The following is a 22,178-nucleotide window of genomic DNA, read 5'->3' as shown; positions in this document are numbered from 1 at the left end:
GTCTTGAGAAGAACAGGGAGCCCTCTTGCAGCTTCTGCTGCCAGCTGAATTGTTTGTTGCTGAAAGGGTGAGCACCAGAATTCTGGCAGCCTTTGGAACTTGCTGTTCCAAGAATTTCTTTTACTCTGTCCAAGACAGGCAGCTCCTGAGAAAGACCAGGAAAATACTTTCTCTACAAGAAAAGCTTGCTCTTAAATGCCCTCCCATGGTAATCTGCATACACAGGATTACAGCAACTATCCCGTAGTAAAGAGCTGCTGGACAAATGGACAGACAGCAAAACTGCTGCCTCCTTCCCTCACAGTATTTTTATTTGATTTTGCCAATTAGAGGGGGTTTGAGAACATCTGGAAGTTGAGATAGGTAAAGGCAGTCCAAGTCTGTTAAACTGGCCAGCCCCAAAAATTAGAAAACATCTTGCTCAACACATACAAACCTGAAGATAGGTGAAGTAGGGAATTTTAATATTGAACAGCGGGACACCTTTAGTCCATTAAGTAGTAAGACACTTTGAATTAAAACATCAGTGGGAGTGTGTTGAATTCATCAATGATAGAGAAGGAAGAGGCACTTCTATGAGGTGTGACTACTGACCATTGTCATTATTTGAGGGGATTTTCTCTGGCAATATAAGTAATTGGAACTAAAGAACTCTGTAATTCAGTGGTTTTGGATGAGAAAACATGGGGTTTTAATCTTTAATAAATGATGGGATTATAGTGTTCCATCGTGAACCTTTTTCCTTTTCTAAATGTTGGAAGAGATTAATTTAATTATTTATTTATTTAATTAATTATTAAAAGGATCTCAAAGCTGTTCATGTATATGGATAAGCCCTATGCTAGTAAGAAGACACCAGCGAATACTGGGTAGAAAAAACCCTTGATTTTAAAGTGGTTTTTACTTCATCACTTAGCACTGAATTTTGTAGTTGTAGCTTATATGCATGAGATTCTTAATCTGACTTACTTACTTATATCAAGGTCCATATGAATCCTCTATGTGTAAAATGATCCTCCCTCTAAGTTTTCCCCATGTCTCATTAATGTTTACGATTATAACAAGACAGTATGAATCAACAGTCAGAATCTACCATCAGTAACACATTGACTTAAATCTACACAAGAGACTAAATAAATGAGCAAGCCTTTTAATATACTTCCTGAAGATCAAGTCTATAGTTTCCTGTGTCATGTCTCATACTATTGGGCTTTAGGAATCCTGCAGTAGATATTGTGGCTGTGCAAGTGGGCACTGCAACACTGAACATTTGAAAACCAAACTTATACAAATACGATCAAGGTCTTGCAGCTCAGCTCAAACCATCACAAGACATAAGATGATATCTTTCTCTGGGCTTTCAAAAACCTTTCCTGCGTACTCTTTTCCTGTGTTATTCTAAATTTTGTTTTCAGGAAGCCTGCAAAAGCTGTCTATTTTAGACACATTTTGCTTGGCATAGATGCTTTTAGTTACTATCATCACAATTGCACAGTTCAAAAATATTGAGTCACTACGTCCTCTTTTTCTTGTTAATCATTAAAAGTACTTTCCCAAACAATTCAAAGGAAAAAACTGGCCCGAGAGATCTACCTCTACCCAAAAGGAGATTGTAGCTGGATGGGGCTAGGCCAGTTCTCCCAGAACTGGCTGGTGACAGAGAAGAGGACACAGCTGCACTAGGAGAGGTTCAGGTTGGACATTGGGAAGAATTTCTTAACGGAAAGGGTGTCAAGTATTGGAATGGTCTGACAGGTAAGTGGTGGAGTCAAGAACAATGGAGATGTTCAAGAAACGACTGGACATGGCCCTTAGTGCTATGGTTTAAGTTGACATGATGGTAATTGGTCAAAGGCTAGACTCGACAATCTTGGACATTTATTCCAACCTGATTGATTCTGTGATCTATGGATTCTCACCCATCCTTAGATTCAGCCACAGAAACACAGTCTTGCTTGCATCTCGTGCATTTCGTGTGGATAATTGTTCCACATCAATCAGCCCTTATGGCCATCACTGAGGCAGCTCAAAAGCCAGGTTTTTCCTGTGATGCCCCCTAATGACTGAGTTTATTTAAACATGCCTCTGTCTGAGCGCTAGTCAAAACGCTGAGGTTTTTCAAACCAAAACAAGACCTGGAAGCTACCAGTTAGAGAGAGGGATGGTTCCCCAGGCTCCTGGCCAGCAGAACTCTGACTCATAGCAGGCCATGGAGGAATGAAGGGCTGACTTCCTCTCCGCTGTTCAGCTGGAGCAGCACGGATGGGCTGCTGGTTGCCACAAACATTGTAAATGGCAGGCTGCTGAGGACAGGCTTCCCACAGTGGGGTGTGCAAACTTAACATGCTGGAAAATAAACAACATTTATACATATATGGAAATGTATTCACTATGTACTTCTGAGTCATTAGAGAATATTTATTGTCATGTCATGTGTAAGTGTACCTGCTTTGCTTGGAAGGAATTCAGGTTAGAGCATTTGGGAAAAAAATCAGTAGAGTGTAGAAAAATCTGTTTAAGTTTCATCATGCTGCAAATTACATTGCATAAAAATTTTGATAAAATAATACATAAAAGTTAATGAATTGAATGAAAGAAAAGCAAATCAATTGGTTTTTTCCAGTCATTTTAAATATAAGCAAAGTTGCTCGGTTTTTTTATGCGAGGAAAAAAATGGCACATTCCTCCAATGGTATTCCATCTGCAAATACTAAGCATGATTGGTTTAAATTAGAGGGTGAATAATAATAGTTAGAACCACCTGACAAAAGATAAGTTAATTCTTCAATCAAAACTTTAATTAGCTTGTATGGAATTTACTTTATCTTTCCTCTTCTGAAGAAGTTATGAGATTATTTTTGTATTCCAGTTTATCCCCATTATTTCAGATATAATGGTAGGGTTTTTTAGTAGTGATTCCAACTGTCATGCATTACATAATATATGTAGAACATCCATTAATATCTTTCTGGGCAGGACTATGTACTTAATTACTTTCAGATAAATTGGAAAATAATAATTGTATATGAATAGGCTTGATTTTCAATTTTAAAACTGTTTTCAGTTGCTAGGAGGCTCTTATCAAATAAAAAAAGGAAAAACAATCATGCCTAAATAAGCTCATACAGTGATTAAAACACACACAGAAGACACTAGAACATGTGGCTGAAATTTTTAGTTTTCCTGACTTACTGTGGAAAATCAACCTAATTTTTCCTTAACTCCATATTTTTCCTATGTTAATGTCATTGATGACACCATACAATGAACAGTAATATGCCAGCAGAGTGAGGGCCCGCTTCTACTTTTTACATCTGAGTGCACTTGAAAAATAACATATGGCTATCAAGACACTATTTCAATCAATATAATATCAAAATTTTTGTTATACCTGCCTCAAGAATCCTGTTAGGAATTAATTTTCTGCAATGACCTGAGCAATTAGTGAATAAACCCTGACACAGAAAAAAAGTCAACCTCCAAGCAACTTCCACAATGCAAATTTTTCATCCCTTGCAGACATTTTGTTAATGAATTTGAGAAACATAAGTGGCATCTTAGATAAGAATGGTTATATTTAGGGTGTGCATAGTTCTTTTCTGGTATGTAGTTCCTCTTATGAAAAAAATCCAGGGAATCATTGATGTTGGAAAAGGTCTGTTGTTCAACACTGCCTCTACAATACCAACTAGCATAATACTGGAGCATTAGATACTAAATAATATTTACCAGTGTGTATACTGGGTTGCCTTTTTAGACAATGAAACCATTGTTTCTTGCCATCCTTTGCTTTGATAGAGCCATACTATAAACAGTATGACACTGTCAGTTTTAGTATGACTTCACTAAATAAGAGTCTTATTTGGTGCCCTCTTGTTGACTCTTTTTGTTCTTTACTCTTTGGTTTTCTTATCTGTCATGAGGATTTTTTTCTTTATTTTCTGTGGATACCCAACTTTAGCAATGTTCAGGACCAGTTTGGATGGGTCATTAAGCAACTTGGTCTCATGGAAAGTATCCCTGCCCATGACAGGGGGTTGGCACTAGGTGATTTGTAAGGTCATTGCCAAAACAAACCATGCCATGATTCTATGGATCTAACACCAACTTGGCCCCTAGACAAGTCCTGAGGCCCTTGCTCCTAGCTTGGTACCTGACGGGTGGCTAGCAATGCCAGTGCCATGTGTACTGGGCCTCAGGGCTGCAGTGGTCGTGGTGGGAGCATTACACCACAGCTTGACTCTCTTCACTTAAGTAGTGACTTGACCAGAGACTACTGAGGAGCCTTGAGGCAGGAGGGGAAATGTGTTAAATGCAGAATGATGATTTTTAAAGATGTTTACACAACTATCATTTATTTTTTTTCTCCTTAGCACATTGGTAGCCAGACAAGAAATGGAATAGCATTGGCTATTTGCTCTGGTAACAACAGAGCAACACCTTGCACCTAGTTTTCCTAGTAACTTCCAAAACCTCCAGTTACAGGACATACACATTTCACATGATGACAGTGATGTCACAGAGCCTGAGTGCCTCAGGGTGGGTTATTACTATCACAGAAATATACATGTCTCACTAAATTGCTGTGATGTTCTCCCAGGAAAGACACAGAGAGGGCTACAGGATGAGTGTATATATTCTGCAAGTCTTCTAACAATCCATAGATTGCTGGTTGTATGCTCTGTATTAGGTCTGTGTACCAGAAAGAAGTTAATGTTGGCCATTAAACACCTTGTACTGAACCTAATTACTCTAGTTTTGATTAAAGCACACAATGAATCCCAAAGCATTCAATTCTGATTTGAATGCATGAAAAGAAGCCAGAATTTTGCTAGCATTTTTCTAGTAGTAATCACCATCAGATTTAGAAGTTTATATTAAATATTTAATTTAAATTTTTGTCTTCAGCTTTGATCTATTGCAGCTCATTACTTTTTCTACACAAAATGAAAAAGCTCTTGCTACTCAAGTATTTTCTCTTTGCAAAGATACTTGCACACTGTAATCAAGTCACTTTTTGGTTTTGTTTCTTCTAAATGAAACAGATGGAGCTCTTTAAGCCTTTGCCAATAGCATGCTTTCTTCAGTCGTTGAATAAATTGTGTAGCTTTTCTTGCATCTTTCCCACTTATTTTTAAATATGGAACATTCTAATCAATGTTTTATACAGAGGTATTTTACACATCAATGTTCGCTTTTTGTTTTATTTAAATACATCTGAGATTTTTTTTTCTCACAGCACTGCAATAGTGCTCATATGCTGAGGTCTTCAGCAGTCCTTTTCAAATTTGCTTTTGATGTTTCCCCACATACAGCTCAGCAACAGCTCAGTAGCTATAATCTGCATATTTTTTTCTGTGCTTGTATCTCAAAACTACAAGTGACCAGAAGTGACCTGCAGTACATTGAAAAATGTACTGTTTAGCTAAACAAAAGTTATCACAAGATTTCATTTTGTGCATAGGCTTGGTCCCCTCTGGAAAGGAGATGTAGGAAAGGAAATGAGAGAGGAAATGAGCTATCTGTTTAAAAGTCAGTGTTGAAATAATAGAGTAAGGACTTTTCACATTTGCCTACAAAAAAGGAGACACACGGAAGAATAAAATGCCTCATTTGCCTCATTATGTTTTTTTCATGAGAAAGATTTGAGGGGTGAACTCAGATTGAATGTGCCAAAAGCTGTACTGCTTTCTTTGGAAGGGTAGGCCTTAGTAATTTCAGCCATGTGCATTCATGGTGTGCAGGAAGAGTGTGTTTTTCTCTTCCTGCTAGTGTTAACAATTTTATCCTACTTCTCTTGTCTGCTGCAAGCCTGGGCTCACCTCTCCTTTATACCAATAATGTAGAAACATGTTTTGATGGAGAAATAGAGACGCAGATTTGGATAGGAGCCCTAGGTTCCAAAATCAGAGCACAGTTATCACACACCAAATAACTTAAGACCTTTACCATAAGGCAAAGCAAGTTTCCAGACAATCCAACTCATTACCCAAGCATAAGTCTTTGGACATCCTTCAGTGTAATAAACAGAATTTATACCCTGTGAATTATATAATCACAACACTAGAACAAAATACTAACTATAATCTGTTTCATTCTTATCCCAGCCAAAAACATATAATATATTATGTTGCTTTCTCATCTATGTATCTTGCTAAAGAAATCAAATAATTCCTTATTTTTTTTGGTCAAATCTTCCCAGTGTGATGTTATACTAACCAGTACAAGGATTTCCTTATTGTCTAATATTTCACTGCAGTTTAAATGCATTACTTCTCACCCTGCCTACCATGAACACAGCAAACTGATGAATTTTGTGAGAGTACTTTCTTAGTTTATGATTGCCATCACATTTCTATTCAAATATCCTTATTTAGGTTTTATAGGCCCATTTATTTTGTTCATCCTACAAGGTCATGCTTTTGAGCTGCTTGTCATTCCTAACATTCTCATACGGACTCTCATTTTAGCTCAAAGTTTTCTTAAATGCACCTCACTTCACAATGCAAAGCACTCCAAAAGCAACTTTACTCCAGTAAAGCTTCTAACTGGATATGTTCTTTTTTATGTATCTCAGCAAACTATTTGTCTTAAAACAAAATTCTGATGTTTTTTCCTACTTGTGATTTTCTGTATTGTATTTTCTCTTCTGATCAGATTACATTTGTTATATCAGAGTCTATCATCAATTGGTTGAAATTCATGAATACTTCTAATCCTGTTCTTCAATGTACCTTTTTGTGTTGCCATCAGTGAATTTACTTTGCTACCCACTATCTAGGTTGTTGAAAAAAATTTAGCAGAATTGAATGGGCAGTAGATTTCTTTCAAAACCTCTGCGGTTCATTCATCCAGTCTGGTAGCAAAACCGCTGATAACTAATGCATGAGTATGGCTTTCCATAAAGTTTTACTCATTTGATAATATGCTCTTATAGTTTCTAAGTAGACCAGTTACTGGGATTTCACAAAAAATAGCATTAGTGAACAAAAGAAGCATGACATTTGCTACTGGGTTTTGTAATCTACAAAATGTGTAAATTTAATGTAGAAGGAAATCAATTTGCTTATATAAGGCCCATTTTTTATGGAATTATTTTTTATTTATAGGTTTTTGCAAGTAAACACTTTAAACCTTTTCTCAATATTTTTTCCAGGAACAGGATTTTTACAAATGGATTTATAATTTCATGTCTTTGCCTTTTATTCCTTTCCTGAAGGTTGATTTTAGTGGGTCTTCAGGTACTTTACCTATTTTTCATATGTTCCCAAAGAAAACTATTGAGTTTTTTTCACTAGTACCCAAGGGTATAGTTCATCAGACCAGCCTATCTGACTATTTAATTCATCTGACAATTCTACAGCTTTTCTTCTGTATTTGACACTGAAGTTTTGCCCTATAATTGTAAGTATTAATTATGATAATGATCTGCTTTTCAGCTGGTCTTTATACTGATGATTGAGGCAGAAGAAGCACTGAACAATTTTGTATGATTACCTTTATGAGTAGCCATCCTTTTTCCCTGGATGACAAACCACATCTCTCCTTCATCTTCGATATGAAGTACATACAGCACAAATTTCTTGTTACCCTGACCATCCTATAATAGCTACATGCTTTTGCTGGTCCAATTTCATGCCCCCATATTTATGTTGTACTTTTAACTTTATCCTTAACAACTCAACCTGCTTTTTTGTAAATTGGGCTTTTTTCATACTTTGAAAACCAGGAAGCGCTGTGTTGGTTTCCTAATATCCAGTGTCTTTCTCCTGCAAAAAGAGTTTTTTCTTGTGTAATTATAGCAAACAGCAATTTTCATAATTACCTTTTTAAGGTAAGATGTTCACTCTTTATTAGGCTTCAAATCAGAACTTCTCTGCATTCTTTGCAGTTCTTCTGAATTCCTTTTTTATTATAATACTCAACCTCCTCTCCTTTACCATGGATTTTGACTGCTCTCAGCCAAGTTTTTCACATTTCTTTCTTTATTGTCAGATAACACTTTTCCCTTTAACTTTGAATCAAGTAACTTGCAGTTACCTTTTCCACTATGACATGAAAAATTACCAATACTGCATTCAAATATCTTGATGTTTTTAAACGATGATTCCTTTCAAAAATTATGGGTTTGTAATTAAATACCCCATGGGTCCAAGTCCTGTGTTGTTAAGGATTCTGTTAGTTCTTTTAGCTATTTAAAAACAACAACAAAACAACAGAAAAACCCACAAGCTATAAAAAATTTAAGGTTCCTTTAGACTGATTCTACTGGATTTTTGATCTGTATTATAATACAGCATATTATATGTGACTGTGCAGTATTTTCCACAAAATGTCAAAGTCTTACCTGGTTTCTATAATTATCCTTGTCTATGAGCTTCTGCTACCATCCCTTTAAACCTTTTTCTTAATTTTGTTTTCTTTCCTTCCTCTGTCTTCTCACTTTTTCTCCTTCCCATTTAATTTGATTTTTGCATACATTCTATTTTTACATGTTAGCTGACAGTACATCCTGTGGTTAAGGAAGACAAAATCCCTCTGCCATCCATGCATTTATTGTTGTAATGAATCTATAATTGTCCAGCTTTGTTTGTCCAAGAGGGACCCCACAAACCCCACATGATCCTTTAATTCAGCTCATTAGACTGAAGTCCCTGTTTGGTATATCTGATTTGAGTCGTACAAGGAACCTTCCATAATTTCTACACAGAACACCAACAAAAGTTCTGCTTGTTCACATCAGTGATAATTACATCTTTCCTTCTCTATAACTGGCTTAACTTCTGGTATTAGTGTGAGCTCCTAGTCCAAATATTTGTCCCATTTATTTCTGATCAATTTTTGTTCAGAAAGATCCCAGTATCATTTATAATAGCCTAGGTAGGTATTGCCCTAAATTAATGTAGTGCACAACAGAGAAACAGGAGACTGGATTTTATTTGGTGTGTCCAGTGAGTTAACTGTTTTCATAAGCCACCATTTCATATTCTTCTAAATTTTCCCCTCTATGTATCTTCTGTATATTTGCCTATATTTTTATTGTTTCAGATTTGAATGAATCTGAATTACAGCTCAATTAAATCTTTTAAAAAGCAGAAAAATGAAGAAACAGCTGAGTGAACTTGTGGGTTTCTGTTTGGATCTGAGAAATGGCTTCATTCATCCCGAAATATGAATGTAACCTTGAGAAATATTTTTTCTTGCTATTGTTACTGAGGTTATTAAATCTCTAAAACAATTTTTTTCAAAGTAGCATATAGCTCTAGTAATTATGGTATTGAGTTGTGATGCTAGAATATACAAAGGACATTTTTGCAAATGCTGTTCATATTTATTTCTTTAAAATATTTAATTTCTTGACTATCAGCTATATCTATGAATATCTCTAGTTTTAAAACTGTCAATCAGAAATAAAATAGTGTTTCCAACCTCGAAAAGTTAAACTATGCAGTTGTCACTTGCATTGTGAAGCAGCTTTTCTACTTTCCCAGCATGATTTATAGTTTTAATGTTTAATTTTCTTTTCTGTCAGACAAAAACTGTTCCACGGATATTGATGAATGTTCCTCCGAGCCCTGTAAAAATGGAGGCCACTGCCATGATTTGATTGGTGAATTTTACTGTAGCTGTTTGCCAGGTAAGAAGTCGCATTTATTTGAGAAATATTCTGTGGTATTCAAAAAAGAAACCGAGTTTTTTCATAAGCACACAACTAAGTAGTAATTTATTATGCTTGAAAAGAGAGAAGAATGAACTGGTATTCTTTAAGCATATGCTGCAATTGTTATGCAGGTGGTGTCAGCAGAATTTGTTTAAGGAATATAACTTGAAATCTTGAAGTCCTGCCTTCCAAACTTACGAATAGAGAGCCTTAAAAATCAACCAACTCTGCCAGTAGCATGATTTTGTTTCCATCTTCTCTCCTAGTAAAAGTTATTTTTAATATTTCTGAAAGAAAACGCGGACAAGCCATACAGTAGCTGTCATAAGGGTTGCTGCAGTGGGTTGACCCTGGCTGGGAGCTGGGTGCAGTCAGTTAATCACACATCATTTCTGTTGCTCCTTCTTCCTCAGGGGAAGGACTCCTCATGCTCTTCCCTTGCTCCAGTGTGGGCTGCCTCCCAAGGCAGAGAGTCCTCCAAGAACTTCACTAATATGAATTCCTTCCCATGGCATGCAGTTCTTTACAAATTGCTCCAGCATGGTTCCCTTACACTGAATGCAGTCCTTCAGGAGCTGCCTGCTCCAGTGTGGGTCCCCCACAGGGTCGCAGCTCCTGTCAGGGAACCTGCTCCAACATGGGCTGCTCTCTCCATCATCTCTCCACAGATGATGCCAAAAGCTTGTTCTGGCAGCACTTGTGGCCCCAAGGAGAGAGAGGAAGGGTCACAGCTTCCTTTGGACATCCACCTGTTTTGTCATGAGGTCATATGTGGGCTGCAGGTGGATCTATGATCCAGCATGGCCCTCCATGGGCTGCAGAGCCACAGCTTCCTCACCACAGGCTGCAGGGGAAGCTTGCTCTGGTGCCTGCAGCACCTCCTTCCTCTATTTCTGTACTGATTTTGGTGTCTACAGAGCTGTTACTCTTGCTATCCTCACATTTTTTTCTGGCTTCAGTTGCCCAGTTCATTTTTTCCCTCCTCATCTTAACTGTCATCCCAGAAGCGTTACCGCCGTCATTGATGGGCTCAGCCTTGGCCAGCAGTGGATCATGCCGGAGCTGACTGGCATTGACTCCATCAGACCAGGGGGAAGTTTCTGGCAGCTCCTCAGAGAAGCCACCCCTGTGCCTGCCGCTCACTGAAACATTGCCGTGCAAACCCAGTTCAGTTACTTCCAGCGATGAGAGACGCCAGCAATATCTGAATTTGTCAAAAGTAGTAGATCAATTTTCTATCTTTATGTGGCATACATAATTTTACTCACAGAATCACAGAATCAGTTAGGCTGGAAAACCCCTCTGAGGTCAGAGTCCAACAAATAAACAGTATCTTACTGAGATATGAACCTGTATGCTTCAGTGTGGCTTTTCAGTGTGGATTGGTGCTATGGGCAAGAATTTACACATTGAAATGTAGTCTCTTTTAATGTAGCCAGCTAATTTAATATGTGACATTTGCATAACATGACTTATTTTTTTTAATCCCCTGCTTTCTTTTTTGTGGGCTGATTGGTTGTCAGCTAATTGGAAAGTAGTGAGCAAAACATGAAGCAAAAATACTCTTTCACTTGCAGTTTTTTAATACTCTTAAGTCAATTACATTGCATTAAAACTTATTCTACAATGTCAAGTTAACAATGTAAGGCTAAAATGATCAATCTTGTATTTAGACTGAAATATTTACTTGAAGTGGATAGACAACATTTAAAATTTTTATGCCCCTATAAGAGGTTTTTAAAATGTATACAAGCTATTTCAAGCCTTATGTACAAATACCTTGAAAGTTATTGATGTGTAGAATACAGGAACTCACAGCCAGCACTGCCACTAAGAAATAGTATAAGGGCAAAAATATAATTTAAATATATGTATAAATATTTGTGGATATTATTATATATAGAAGTATGTGTATCTGTGTATTATACATGTGCACACATATATATACTCATACTATCTTTTAAGATGAGTCTTACAGTAGACTTTCAAGATGCAGAAAATTAAAGGTTTATTATTGCTGATATTATTATTATTATTAATTATTTATTTATTTATTTAGGCTAATTTTTAAGGCTGAATTTTTATATGGTACTGTAATCAGTTAGCTTTAGTTTTTCAGTTGCAAAGACTGTGACTATATTTCATCATTCCTTCCACTGTGGATAAACCAAATGTCACATCTCATTTTGTCAGTGTAGCTTGCTCTGTGAAAACACAACAATAAGTATGAAAACATCTTCCTGTTGTACTTAAACAGTGAGATCATATGCATGAAATGAATACTGAAATGCTGTAAGAAGTACACATATGAAATCTCAGACTACAAACATTTTCTATTACCATTTTGAACACTTGTTAGATACAGTCTTTGTGAAGAATTTACCCATCTGCAAAATGCAGGATGAAAAGCAATGGTTTAGACAGTATTTAGGACTGCAGTAAGGCAATATAGCAGCTGAAGTAGAGCACAAAGGAATTTCAGCTAATAAATTTGCTTTATCAGGAACTCAGTTTAAATGGCTCTCTGCAAATGCATGCAGCATGGGGAATATACAGGAGGAGTTGAACTGGAGATGGATGCATGCCTGCACAGCTATGATATTATTGGCATCACAGGGACACAACAGAATGACTCCTATGACTGAAGTGTTGCAATGGAAGGATAAAGGTTTTTAGGAAGGGCAGACAAGGCAGATGAGGAGGCAGCGTTTGCACTCTATGCCGACGTCCAGCTGGATTGCATGGAGCTTTGCCTGGTGATGGATGAGGAGTCAATTTAAAGCTTATGAGTCAGGATTAAAGAAAGGACAGGGACATGTGACATTTCATTGAGAGTCTGGTACAGGCTCTTCCACCAGGGAGTCCAAGTGGTTGAGAGTCTCTGTAGAGAGAAGGGAAGAAACTCACATTCACCCTAGTGAAATCCTAGTTCTCATAGAGACTTCAACCATTCTGGGTTTGTGTAGCCAGAATTTTGGAGCTGAGGGACTACAGAGACAACAGATGAAAGACCTTAATCAGGATTACTTACTACTCAGTATAAAACTAAAGAACTACTAGTAGATTACAGCATAACACAAAACAGTGCACCATATCAAGGGACCAACATTAAAGCTAGAGAAAGATATAGTATTGATTAGGTGTCAAATGTGACTTACTGAAATGACAGTAATGTGCACAGATTCCTTCACTTAATCCCTGGGGAGTAACGGTAAAGCATCCCTACTCATGGGAGAAACTCCACACAGTTTCAGGAAAATGTACAGGTTTCTGCTTTGTGAAAGTTTGATGCTGCTTTTACAATCATAAAAAGAGGTATCAATACATCAGTAAAAAATCTGATTTATTGTCTCAGATTTATTGTCTCACTTAAACATTAAGATATTTATTGGCAGCTGGGAGATGCCAGACCAGCACTAACCTCATGGCACCAAAATAACTCACTACAAGACAGCTTGTCCTACTTGAGTTACCTGACTGGTTAACAAACTGATAAATTCTTGTGGAGGGTGAGAAGCCCTGCTACAAACTTGTGGAACTGCATCTGAATTACTGTATCTAAGTTTTGCATTCTCTGCTAAAAGAAGGACATTTCCTTACTGAGGCAAGTCTAGCAAAGGACCATGAAAATGGAGAACATGATATGCAAGGAGACGCTGAAGTATTTGGACCAGTTCACACTGAAGAAAAGGCTGAGAGAATTTATTGGAGTTTACTACTACCTCCTGGAAGGATACAGGGAGGACAGAACAACGTTTTTCTTACAGGTTAAAATTCTCTCAGGACAAGAGTCAATGGACACAAGTCAAAATGCCCAAACAACAGCACTATGGAAGTGGTTAACTAATGGAACATATTTTCTGAAAAGCTTGTGATATCCCCATCTATGGAATAATTTTTATCATATTTGAATACTGACAGGACAGTTCCCTTAGCTACCTGATCTAACTAGGATTACAGTGAGTGAGTATTAGACTAGCTGTCCTCAAGACATCATTTCCAACTCAAGTTTTCCTGTGATTCTATTACTAAATAAGGGATCTTAGCCCAGATTTACTTTATAAATATAATTCTTTAAGGTGAATTTGAATTGAACTAATGATACCTACACAAAGTCTTTAAGGCTGTAAGCATTTTGAGCAGATCTAAAAAAGTTCTACATATTCTTAATTATACTATTACATTTTATCAAGTTTTTGGCTGAAAAGAATAAAAGTGTTTGTTTATATGAAATGTTTTTCCAAAACCAGATTTTTATAAGTATTCAAGAATTTATCAACTATCACTTTTTTCCTGAATATTAATTTTTTATTTCATTAGGAAATGGTTACCTATGTATATTGAATTTAGAAAAGGGGGGAAACAAAGTTAAAAACAAGGGCTATATTTTACGACAACAGTAGTCTGTCATCTGGAAACCATGCCTTGACATGGTCAGGTTGAGAAGCACAGTTTGAGAAAGAAGTGAGGAACCTCTTTCTAAAATATATAAGGTGTTTATGGGCAATATTTATGTGATATTTACGGAAATTTTAAACTACAAGATGCTGGGTTTTTTACAATATACTCAGAAAGGCAGCAAAAGTGCTCAATGGAATACAGCAAGATCCTTACAGAAAAGTGAAAACCTTTTAAGTTTGTAGAAGATAAGCATGAGGGAATCTTAGAAACATAAAAACACTTTAAACAGTTGACATTGCATTTCTCTATTTGTTACCACAGAATGGGATATAACTAGAGAATTTATTTGGAAGTTTTGGTAAAGGATTAGACAAGTTCACAACCAAAATATCTGTAAGTCAATACTGAAGAATCCTTTGACTTTTAAAACACTGGAATGTTTGCAGGTTTCAAAAGGAACAGGCAGCTAGAAGTCGCTAAACTAATAATCTGTCCATAAACAGTCTCCCTCCCTTCTACTCTCAGACAGTTGTAGGCTGGATGCACAATTTTTTCTCTTTTAGAAAACATTACGTCTTCTACACAATTTCTTTCCCATTCTTATTTGTGCATCAGTGATGTATTATCCCTGCTATACTTAATTGAATACATACATTTTTTATTTTATTTTTTTTAATGGGATTACTGGATGATTAGCATGATTACTAAAGGAGACTGATTTTGAAGCAGAAAATCCTGTAAGTTGATGGATTCAACCTAAAATCAATTTTTGTTCAACTTAATACACTGAATCAAAGGAGCAGTACTTCTGATTAAGAGTAAACATGCACACAGAGAAATTGTAAATCAAATTCTTCCTTTTCAGAAGGTGTTGCTGTTATTAAAGTTTAGTGTACCATGAAATAAGACCGTACTTTCTTTCAAACCTTTCTGGCAACCCTTGTTATGAAGTAGATGCTTATACTTGAAAGTTTTTACGCAAGGAAGAGACCTTAGAAAAACTATTGCACGCTGTGACTCAAAAAATAAAGTGAATCATCAAGATTACAGATGAAGAAAGCTTACAAAATCATTCAATTCTTCACATTGGTGCTGCACAATGATCCTTAACACAGAATTTGTAATGATATTTTTTGATTTGATTTCAAAGTTGCTTGATCAGAAAGTGCAGCATTTTTCACATGAAGCTCTTGCTCTGCTTGCCAAGACAACTGCCTGATGCGTAGCTTAAAATTCCAATTCTCTATTTCTTGCTCCAAGTCACAATTCAATTCTGCAACTTGTAAATCATGTTTCTCTTCTACCTAATATCCTAACTTGTACTGGGATAGAATTCTTTCTAAACAAGTCCATCTAATCACCTGTAGAAAGTTTTTTCAGTAGACTGACATAGAAGATACTTTGAGTATTCATATAGCAAATAGTACAGAATTGCTTGTAGCAGTAGTTAATAGACTCAGTATTATAGGGAAACAGAGACAAATATATTTGTATTATGTTGTCTCTTTTGCAAAGTCTTAATACTTAGACTTCTGTACACAGTCACATCCATGACATTTGTGTTGGCTCTTAATCCAGGATGAAGGCTGAGGCCACCTAAAGACAGAGATGTTGGAGAAGCAGAGGTTATGTGGATGGGTCTCCAGGACCTGCCATTTTTGCTGTCCCTTGCAAAAGCAGTATGTGGAAACAGTGAGTGACAGGGAATATCATTACGGGTCCTTCCCAAGAGTTTTTCCTTAAGTTTATAGCTCCTCCATAAACTAGTAGTTTTTACTCTGATAGTTGTGAAATGTTAAATATATTTTAATATCCCAGTAATTATTCTGTGGTTTTAAGACTCTTAATGTATTAAGATTTTTTTAATAAAGATATTCCTGAGCATATCCAGGTATTTTTTATCACTGAAGGTAGGATTGTTTACTTCATTTTTTCATGGAGCCCTTTACAATATTAGTTAAACTTCAAGTGTTTTTTTTTACATTATGTGCAACAATTTATTCATAAATTACCTAGCTGAAAAAGGCAGCAATTCTAAAATTGGCACAAGTTGGGAGTTCCCTTTTATAAAGAAAAAGAATTCAGAAATATTCTACAGCATTTTGAACATTAGGAAGCAGGAAAAAAAATTATTGAAGGACATTCTTTGTTTTTTCACTCTGGAAAAAAGCCCCTGATCTTCTCATTATCAGAAGAGAAAGACTAGATAATACACAAGAAAATTAATGTTTAATGGCAATTTCCCACAAACTAAGAATTTATTTGATCTACGTACAGAGTTGGGTTGAGATAGAAATAATCCACTTCATAGAAGTTACAGTGCTGTGTTTTAGATTTATGACCAAAGCCGTGTTGCTAACTCAGGAATGTTTTGGCTGTTGCTGAGCAGTGCTTGCACAGCATCATGGCCATCTCAGTTTCTCATTTTGCCCTGAGTGAGTAGGCTGGAGTAGAAAAACACCTCGGAGTATACAGAGTTGGGACAAATGACCCCAAAGAACCAAGGAGATATTCTATTCCATATGCAATAATATAGTCAGCCATAAAATCCTGGAAAGAGTTTTCTAAAGTAGCTGTTGCTAGAGACAATATGGTCATTGGAAGGAGTTGAAGAGTGCCTTTTGCATTACTTGGTGTATTTTTTTTAAATTATTTTTGCCCATTAATTTGTCTTTGTTGTGACTCACTGATTTTCTTACTTTTTCCTTTCCAATTCTCTATGTAAATCAAATTTCAAGATATACATGCCAGTTTCTATTTTCATGATTTTCACAAGAAAAGCAGGAGAACAGTGCAGAAAAGTCTTAAGTTTCCTCACTTGCAGTGATTATACTTTTGGATTAACTTGCCATGCATGTTTGAAGTTGTAATGCTAACCTTAATATACATGTTTCATGCAGACAAAAATCTTTGAGATTTATGTAAATAAAAATGCTGCTGGAAAAGTGCATCATAGCTCATTCCGCTAGGGGAGATGTAATTTCTCAGACATTGTGTATTCAAAGTGTGCACTATGATGCACTACTGACTATGCATTCTGTAATACACTGGCATTTGTACCTTCTTTCTATTTGTTCAAAATGCTCCCAGAAGCACAGTAAGATTCAAAATTTTAAACCTAATCTTTATTATCTGTTAGAAATTGGGCATAAAGGTATTAGGAGAAAATAAAGCTCTGCAATTTCTACTTCAGTGAGATTTTATTATATTATTCTTATATAAATAAGAATTTAGTGAGTTTTTGTACAGAAAGATTGAAATATATAAAAGGTTGGTAAATTAAGAAGACGCAAAACAAGATAGAATGATTTTTTAAAAAATCTTGAACTAAGTATACCTTTAATTACAGTTTTAGAATGAAAATCATTAAATGAAGAAGGAAGAAGAAATTTCACACAATGACTCTGAAAACCATTAATTATACATTAACACATACTATGTACACATACTTGCGCCCAAGTGTAGGAGAAGGAAAAGGTGGAATCCAAAAGTATCATAGGAAGGAGGAAAGGACAAATGAGAAGAGCAACATGCTTGGAAAAGCTCATTAAAAAGTCTCTTATAAGACTTTGCTGTTAAGGCAGCCTGTGATGAAGAAGGAGAAAGAAAATATGGTGAAGGGACCACATGGAAAATTTCTTGATATTGTAAAAAGATACCTTATTAGGTGTAATAGCTTCATAAAGAAAGTTTTTTTTTCTATAATTCCAATTTTCTACCTGTTTTCCTATTTTTCAGTATAGTGCTTCATGCCAGTGGTAAAAGAAATTTTCCTGCAATAGAACAAGTAAAAATTGTCAACTTCCTCTCATTTTTTCCAAAAATGTGCTGTCATTTATGAGGCTAAAAATACAGGGAAGAAAATTGATTAATAGCTCATTTGTAATGTCAATTCAATCCGCCAACCCTAGTAGATGACTTAAAAATTTGACATTTTTCTAATAAAAACAACACTATTTATTTCAAAAGTGTCTAATAAGACATTGAGTTACTGCTACCAAAAGCAGACACAAAAGAGTGATGTCTTGAGGAGCACTGTAATAACCCATTACAAATCCCCCAGGTCAGGAAATATCTCTATGACAGCCTTTAGCTTGAGTCTATTTATTTCTAAAAGTACTGTAATGGCAGTAACAGGATGGAAAGGAAAGATTATGACACTAACCAGCTATTTTAAAGACCTGTTAAAACCATCATAACTCTATTTCAAAATTCACCAAAGTTACTTTCTTTTATAAAGGATTTAATTTGCCAGTTGTGACTAATTTTTAATTTTGTGCTTCTTATGTTTGGTATCTCTATATTTTTCTTTTTTTCTGTTACATTATTGGAATATATTCCCATGGTTAAGTGCCTCTTGGATACAGAATGAGCCCATTCACTTCACTTTTAATAAGAAATTAATAAGATTTACAATGATGTAATCTCTGGCTCCTTTCTACCTTTTTCCATTTCTGACATTAGAAATGCAAATCATATTTGTTTTCAGACATCGCATTCCAGAAATCTGCTTGAAGTTATGTCAATAGGCTTAAAATCATACATTTCATGGATAACTTAATGCAATAATCAAATTCTTTTCTTTTCCTGATATTAGTAGGCTACGCCTACTAAACATAAATTTTTAATGTTTGATTTATATGTTTAAAAGTTTTTTATTCCAAAACTTCTATTTCTGAAAAATAGATAATTAATAGGCTGTCTACATGTCTAAATACATTCAAATTTCTAATAAAGGATCTAAAGTTTTCAAATTATTATCTGCTATGTTGTTTGGCCATCTCTGATTTTAAAAAAAGTAATCATCCAGAAGTGTATTTTTATAGCCAAAACTGAAACACTCTTTATTCTACTGCCATTTCTAAAGAAATATTACAGTCTTTATTTTGGATATGATTTATTCTTTTTCTCTGAAATTTCCACTCATTTAATTCTTTATCTATGGTTTTGTTCTGTCTTTATGCTTTTCTACCCTTCTCTAAAATAATTTCCTTCTCTGACAACTCACTTTCCAAGCAATCTTCTGGTCCTACAATGTACTGAAAAATAATTAGTATTTGTTCAGTTCTCATAATCTTGTTCTCTACTTGCATCAATACAGAGTAAAAATATTGTATAAAATTCTCAACAAGTAAGAGAATTGCCTTACCAGACCTTCAGCAAAGTCCACTGCTATTGCTTTATGTGGTTTAATCACCATTTTTTTACCTTTACTTACCTGTTACCAAAATCAATCCCTTTTTTTTCCCCCCACTTTTGTAGTACCATATGGTGTTCTAATCAGATGAGAAATGAAGGATCATATTTGGATTTCATATTATTTTTAAATTTTATGAAAGGCAGACTAGAAAATATATGATCGATGACAGGGAATGTCTATATACTTTGCGTCTGTCAAACAGATTGCTTATCAGCAAATTCTAAGTAGTTCAACCCCAAAATTTTGCTTGCTACTGCCTGCCAATCTTAATTCCATGAATGGAATGAACAGCAAACCAATGTATGTTTGTTTTATATTATCATATTTGTCTTCCTAAATTCTACTTAAAAATCGTTTACAGTCCTAAGGAAATGCATACTTGACTTTATGTGGCACTTGAAACCATTCTCTTTTTAATAAAGTCATTGAACTTACTTTCTGTAACAAATTAATTCATCTCTAAAATAAGAATATTGAACTGAAGAGCTCTTTATTTAATCCACTGTCGTATTACATAATGCAGGGTCAGCTCATCCTCTTATCTCCTTATTCTCGACACACAAAATCTGAAAGCATGGAATGCCTCTGAGATCTAACTGAGGAAGAATAGCAACATTGCCCACTGCTTGTGCTGATTTTATTGGGAGCTTTGTATTTCACTGATCTTTTTTTCAGAGATGTTGAGCTGAAAATCTGTGTAATTCAGAAGTTAGGTAATTCATATTAATAATTACTATTTTTGTTTATATTTTTGTCATTATTTTTGTTTGTTGGGTTTTTTTCCTTCTGATCTGCTAGCAGCAATCAGAAAAAAAAAACAAACCTAAATTCTAATTCAAAACCGCAGTTCTAACAGCATAAACTATTTCAATTAAGCAATTTCTTACTCTCATTTTTCATTTTCCATAAGGGAATTGTAAATACCACAGGATTTGCATATTGATTACAGGAAGATGTTATATAGGAAAGGGTAATAAATTACCCATTCCTAATAACAATCAAATTATGTTATACAATACATATCACCTTCTCATCAGATGTTGACATCATCGCAAAAGAAGCAGCAAACATTGACAACTTCTCAGTCCTCATGGGAAAATGAAAATGGATATAATTTCATAAAGTTTTCATTTTTTTTCTACTCTTGCAGTTATTTTATTCTGCAGGTGGAAAGCCTCATTAGGTGCTGTTTTAATGCATCATACCACAAAATTATAAGATAGCCTGACACATTTCAAACCAGCAAGCACAGTCAGAATAAAAACTTATTCTGTGTTTTCTTAGTGTAAATAACAGAGATTCTGAGACTGCCTGCTGTGGTACAGTAATCAAACTTCTGTTGTAATAGCTGTAAGTCTTCTGGTGTATTACTGTAAGATGTGTAGAGTATGTCTCTGTTTTTCCTTAATCCTTTTTCTCTAGTTCTAATCTATCTTTTAGTGGAACTGACAAAAATATTCTTACAGTACTGGAAGATGTATCTAGCCATTGTGTCCCTTTGCACAGGCTAAAGGGCTTTCTTTTTAAAAGGAAAACACTGCAGAGCAATGGTTCTGCTACATCTTCTCATTTAAGTGTGTGGCTTAAGGTCCAGCTTGTCCAAAAGCAGTAGAAATGGTCACTGAAGTCAGGTAGCTAAAAGACATGGTGCACTCACTAGCCCTCATTGGGAGAAAGAAATTCTAGATGGGGGAGAATGAAGAGAGAAAAAATTACAGAAAGGTCAGATTTACTCCTTTTGAAAGAATTTTGATGAGAAGTTCTGTTCTGCTGATTGGTGCTATATTCAAGAATAGATGAAGAACCTTTGAAAAGCAATAGTCTGAACAGATCAAGTGATCTCAGCCACTCCTCATATGGCTTCCCTTCAAGATCCTTCACCATTTTTGTTGCCCTCCTTTGGACTCTCTTTAATATCTTTCTTATATTGTGTCACCCAAAACTGCACATTGAAGTTGAGGTGAGGCTGCTCCAGTTCAGAGCAGAGTGGGACAATCCCCTCCCTTACCCAGCTGGTGATGCTGTGCCTGATGCCCCCCAGCACAGGCTTGGCCCTGACTGCCAGGGTGCTGCTGGCTCATGTTCAACATTCTGTCAGCCAAGACCCTTTCCACAGTGCTGCTTTCCAGTATCTCGTTCCCCAGTCTGTACATTCATCCAGGATTGCTCTGACCCAGATGCAGAATCCACCACTTTCCCTGGCTGAATTTCATGTGGTTGGTGATTGCCCAGTACTCTAATTTTTCTGTGTCTCTGCAGGGACTCTCTGCCTTTGAGGGAGTCAACAGTTTCTCCCCGTTTAGTATTACTGGCAAACTTAGTATGCCTTTAAGTGCTGTGTCCAAGTAATTTATGAAGATGTTGAAGAGCACAGGAACGAGGATGGAGCCCTGAGGAACCCCACCGGTGACAGGTCACCAGTCTGGTGTCACCCCATTCATTCACTATAACCCTTTGCACCCAACCCCTGAGCCAGTTGCTCACCCACCACAAGATGTGTTTATCCAGCTGTGTGCTGGACATTTTGTCCAGAAGGATTCTGTGAGAAACAGTATCAAAAGCTTTGCAGAAATCCAAAAATATTACATCAATTGTCTTCCCTTGATCAACGGTGGGTTACCATGTCCTAAAAGGAAATATGTTTGATAAGCAGGACTTTCCCCTCATGAAGCGCTGACCAATACTGTGCTGTTTTTCAGGTGTTTTTCTATAACTCCGGAATAATCTTCTTCATGATTTTATCTGTCACAGAAGAATCTAGGGTGTTCAAATGAAAAAGCATACTGTAAAATCTCCTTGTTTGGCTACAGCTTCAACTGTGATATTTAGAAATGATTCAGAGCAATTTCAGAGCTGTAGCTTGTGGTTAGGCCAAGTTACGGAAAGGTAGAAAAGAGCAGAAGTGAAGTATAGAAC

The 22,178-nt window shown here is 35.9% G+C and overlaps 1 protein-coding gene across 1 annotated transcript in view; it reads left to right on the top strand.

Annotated features, from left to right (window-relative positions):
* The window catches only part of EYS (eyes shut homolog), a 610,207-nt gene that overhangs the window by 88,798 nt on the left and 499,231 nt on the right, over nucleotides 1–22,178 (top strand). Inside the window, exon 5 of the mRNA XM_041477332.1 lies at nucleotides 9,533–9,637. Within this exon, the coding sequence (XP_041333266.1) occupies nucleotides 9,533–9,637 (105 nt within the window). The remainder of the gene's footprint in view (nucleotides 1–9,532; nucleotides 9,638–22,178) is intronic.

Source organism: Pyrgilauda ruficollis, unplaced genomic scaffold (assembly GCF_017590135.1).
Source record: "Pyrgilauda ruficollis isolate IOZ18807 unplaced genomic scaffold, ASM1759013v1 scaffold40, whole genome shotgun sequence".
In the NCBI taxonomy this organism is placed as follows: Eukaryota; Metazoa; Chordata; class Aves; order Passeriformes; family Passeridae; genus Pyrgilauda; species Pyrgilauda ruficollis.
The sequence above is the reverse complement of the archived record's forward strand: the minus strand, read 5'-3'. Positions and strand labels throughout refer to the sequence as shown.